This window comes from Triticum aestivum, chromosome 6D (assembly GCF_018294505.1).
Source record: "Triticum aestivum cultivar Chinese Spring chromosome 6D, IWGSC CS RefSeq v2.1, whole genome shotgun sequence".
Lineage (NCBI taxonomy): Eukaryota > Viridiplantae > Streptophyta > Magnoliopsida > Poales > Poaceae > Triticum > Triticum aestivum.
This window is the reverse complement of record NC_057811.1, coordinates 370,013,908-370,018,285: the sequence shown is the minus strand read 5'-3', so window position 1 is coordinate 370,018,285 and position 4,378 is coordinate 370,013,908. Positions and strand designations below refer to the sequence as shown.

General features: G+C 53.2%; 1 protein-coding gene across 1 annotated transcript; it reads left to right on the top strand.

The window, feature by feature from the left end:
- The first annotated feature begins 541 nt into the window (after positions 1–541).
- LOC123141667 (myb-related protein Zm1) lies at positions 542–2,223 on the top strand. The gene is made up of 2 exons (XM_044560755.1): positions 542–878; positions 972–2,223. The coding sequence occupies exons 1-2, from the start codon at positions 610–612 to the stop codon at positions 1,711–1,713; spliced, it is 1,011 nt and encodes a 336-aa protein (XP_044416690.1). The 5' UTR covers positions 542–609; the 3' UTR covers positions 1,714–2,223.
- Positions 2,224–4,378: the final 2,155 nt, after the last annotated feature.

Here is a 4,378-nt window from a genome sequence, read left to right as displayed (position 1 = left end):
AAAAGATCCATTTCATTTAGTCCCGGAAAAGCGCAATCATCTCTTGTTTTCCCCAACCACTCAAAAAAGGGCCCTCAAACTTTTTTCTGGCCCGGGTAGAAAGGGCTGCAGAGAACATCATCGTGATTTAGTGATTTTTAAGCAAGTGTACGTGTAAGCTCTCTCGCTGGGCGCATGCGCTGCCCGTCAGTGCTGAGTGCGCATCCTTCCTGATTAACAACGGAGCAGCAGGGAGGAGTAGACCCTGCATCGCATCATGGATCCCGGAGGAAACCCGGGCCACGAACGGATGGGCGGCCGGCCCCAGGAGATGGAGGACATTTTGCTCTCCTGGGACAGGGGTTTGGTAGGTAAACGCAATAGTCTCGGAGGTAGGAGGATAGAGGTACGTAGGGCCTCCCAACTCCTGGGCTTGTCACCTGTCGCCCCAGCGCCAGCCCTGCCACCAGTAAGTAGTAGGAGTGGTTGCGTCAGTGCGAGCGTGCGCGGCGCACATATATACCGGCCGTGCCCGCCCCCGATCCATGCTCTGCACCGTCCCACCACCTCCTGGACTCGGGCAAGTCGAAGTAGAACAGGCGAGCAGAGTGGTCTGGTCAGGTGTCCGATATGGGGCGAGGCAGGGCACCGTGCTGCGCCAAGGTCGGGCTCAACAGGGGCTCCTGGACGCCGCAGGAGGACATGCGCCTCATCGCCTACATCCAGAAGCACGGCCACGCCAACTGGCGCGCCCTCCCGAGGCAGGCGGGCCTGCTGCGCTGCGGGAAGAGCTGCCGGCTCCGGTGGATCAACTACCTGCGCCCCGACCTCCGGCGCGGCAACTTCACCGCCGAGGAGGAGGCCACCGTCATCAAGCTGCACGCCTTGCTCGGCAACAAGTAGGCTCGCCGTTAATCTGCGTGCATTCGGTTCCGAGATTGATCGATTGATTGATTTTGGTGTGTTCTGATCGGATTTTGTTATTTGTCCAGGTGGTCCAAGATCGCGGCGTGCCTGCCCGGGAGGACGGACAACGAGATCAAGAACGTCTGGAACACGCACCTGAAGAAGAGGGCGTCGGAGCAGAAGCCAGGCGTTGGCGAGAGCAAGGGCGAGGCGGCCGACGGAGACCCCGACACGCCCGTCCCTTCGTTGTCTTCGGCGTCCTCGTCGATGACGAGCAGCGAGGGATCCAACGGCGGCGCCGGGGAGCAGTGCGGCACGAGCAACGAGCCCGAGACGATGGACGTACCATCCCCTCTCGAGCTGGAGCTCGAGCCAGTCATGGACATCCTGGACATGCTGGCCGACGCGCCCACGGAGGCGCTCGCGACGGCGGCGCCAATGCCAACGTCTTCGTGCTCGTCGTCCTCCCTGACGACGTGCGCCGGGGGCGGCGGCGGGGTGGAGGAGCTGCTCGAGCTGCCGGACATCGACATGGACGCTGACATCTGGAGCATCATCGATGACGATATCGCGCGCCTACAACAAGGCGATGCAACAGTGCCATGTACGACCAAGGCCAGCCAAGAAGAGGAGGGAAACGAGTGGTGGTTGCAGGATCTGGAGAAGGAACTCGGCCTGTGGGGGCCCACGGAGGAATCCCAGCCCCAGGCGGGCCCACACGACCAGATAGGCTACCCGGGCCAACTCTCCGAAACGGAGGGGGACATGGTGATGGTATCCTCCCACCCACAGTCCAGATCGGATCATGAGGCGTCCAATTCTGAATAGAAGGTTGAGATCCACGGTGGTCCCATCGGACGCCCGAGATCAAACATTACAACTTGGAGAAGTTTTTAACGAAACGTTTGAGTTGCATATTTGATTTCATTGTTACAATGCACATACAAATTGAAGGAATGAAAAGTTAGGTCGATACAAGGCCAAGTAGCACGAGTACCTCTACTATCCTATCTAAGAGTTTAACCAAATGTACTGTGGCATGTATGCAACAGCACTCCACTGATCAACAGCCAGTGAGAAGTGGTATGCAAACATGCGTACGGATGTAGTATGTCATTTGATTAATTTCGTACTAGTAGTTCGTAGTAAAAAATTGCGACTAATTTGTACCATGCATATATATGCTGCACAGCGTCATGGTGACGTAAGAGCTGGATCATCCGATGGCCCACCACTACTACCACCATCATTAGTGCCTTTTGAAGAATCATCACCGGGCTTTGATTATGCATTCTAAAGCAACTTGCTTTTGCTAATGCGATGTAACCTTTTTCTTCTCCTTTAGCTGGCTTTTATTTTATTTTATTTCTTTAGATTTGATTGCATGTTGCTTCGGGTGAGCAAAATCACATGAAACTTGATGATAGAGAAGTTGGTCACCTAAGCAGTGAAATGGGAGCATGGGAAATTGGGAATGGGACCATATTTTGGTGGTGTTGAGTTCTGAATTTTAAGGGCTTGCATTTCTTTTCAGAAACACCATGCGGCATGTTACTCATTGTTCATGTTAATTTCTTTTTCCTTTTTTGAGATCCACTCCTTTTCAGGAAAACCGACAAATTCGATTCAACTGATGCCTCAATCTTTCGATGACAAAACACTTTGTCAATTTGGGTGGAAACAACTTTGGTGATGCGACGATGTTGCGCCTTAGCAATCGCTAACAACTCGGACGGGTTATTGATCCGGTGGTTGGCTAGGACTCACGGGTTGTGCGGTGTTTCATAAAATGTCTGATGTTTGGTTTGTTGGATTTGTATATCGACGAACCCCACATCATACATGTGTTGGATCTTTTTTAAGCATGTTGTGGGAACTCTAATTAAAAAATTCTCAAACAACCATATATCCGTTGCTCATAACTTCGCCAGAATAGCCCTGGTATGACTCAGTTTATCGTGAAAAGTCAGTAGGAGTGCCACCTAGTAGCCCTAAAAACATATAAGAGAGAAAACAACACTAAATTGTAACAATTGATGAGATATTTCAAGTTAAACTCAAGAGTATCAGGACTAAACTCCAAAAAATGACGAGTACACTATATGGAATGCCTCTTTCCTTGAGTTGTTTTCAGTGGGAGTGAAACGGCTACATGCACCCATGTGGGAATTTATGTACGCCAGGGGGCCTTGACAAATGACCAAGCAACCTTGAGGTGGTAGATAGGTGGGGTAAGAGCATTTCCAACGGCGCCTGCGCGCGGCATGCTAACTTTTTTTACAGCGCGCGCAACGGCTGTTTTTGCGCCCGAGTAGGCAGTTGCTTCACCAGGCGCTGCAAATTTTAGCGCGCCGCTGTAGCGCTTCAGCAGGCGAGCTAAAATACAACGCGCTGTTTGAAAGATACACATACGTACACAAAAATTTAAACAAGACAGTCATATTTCAACCAACATAGTCATAGCATATTTCAACCAACATAATTCACATCATAGATAGTAAAAAAAGACGATACGAAAGCCGGCGGCTAAACTACTCGTCGTCCTCCTCCTCCGACTATGACTCGGTGGTGTCCTCCTCCCACTCCGACGTCGGAATGAAGGCGACAATCCACCGTTCATCGTCGGAGTCCCAGGTCGACGCTTCTTTGAGCTCGATGTTGAAGAGCGCGGCCGCCTTCCTCGTATGCATGTCCTCGTGATAGGCTGCTCGCTCCGCCCACCTCTCCACCCTCCTTTGCGTGTAGAATTCGCGCTTGTTGACGACGTCCTCCGGGAAGCGTTGGCCCCACACCGCCATGGCCTCCTCATCCATCTCAGTGATGCTGAGGCGCCGCTCCCGCCTCCGGTTGTCGTGACGGTCCTCGTCGGTGACAAGCCGGGGAGGTGCGAGCTTCTGCGCCCGCTCCCGCGTCGCCACCTCGAGGAAGTTCATCTCCCTACGAGGCCGCCAGAGGCGCAACGCTGTCGCGTCGTACGCGCGGGCGCCCTCGTGGGAGGTGTCGAACATGCCTAGGCCGAGGCGCATCTCAGCATAGAAGGCGCCGGAGGGGCGCGCACGGACGTCGCCGTAGCCCGAACTTCCCCGGCGGTGTGGCAGCATGGCGGCGCGGTGGCGGCGAGGCGAGAAAGTAGGGGCGCGTGGCGAGGCAGAGCGGTGGAGAGGGCGCGTGGAGTGGCGCTGCTTTTATAGCGTGCGCACGTCGACACGCGCCAAAACTGCCGCGTGCGCCAATTTTTTTTTGCACGCCACTTTTTCCCGCGCCGGCGCGCTCGCTAAGAGCCCTGTTTTTCGCGCACGCGCTTTATTTGGCGCGTCTGTTGGAGATGCTCTAAGGTGGTAAAATATCCATGGACTAGGAGCTCATCCATCCGATTAACAACTTCTTTCCCTCATAGTCTTCATCCTTACATTGACTTTCTATTCAAAAATATTCATTGACCAAATTTAAATAAATAATTTTTTCTTATAATCTTGTCTCATGCCTTTGTTGG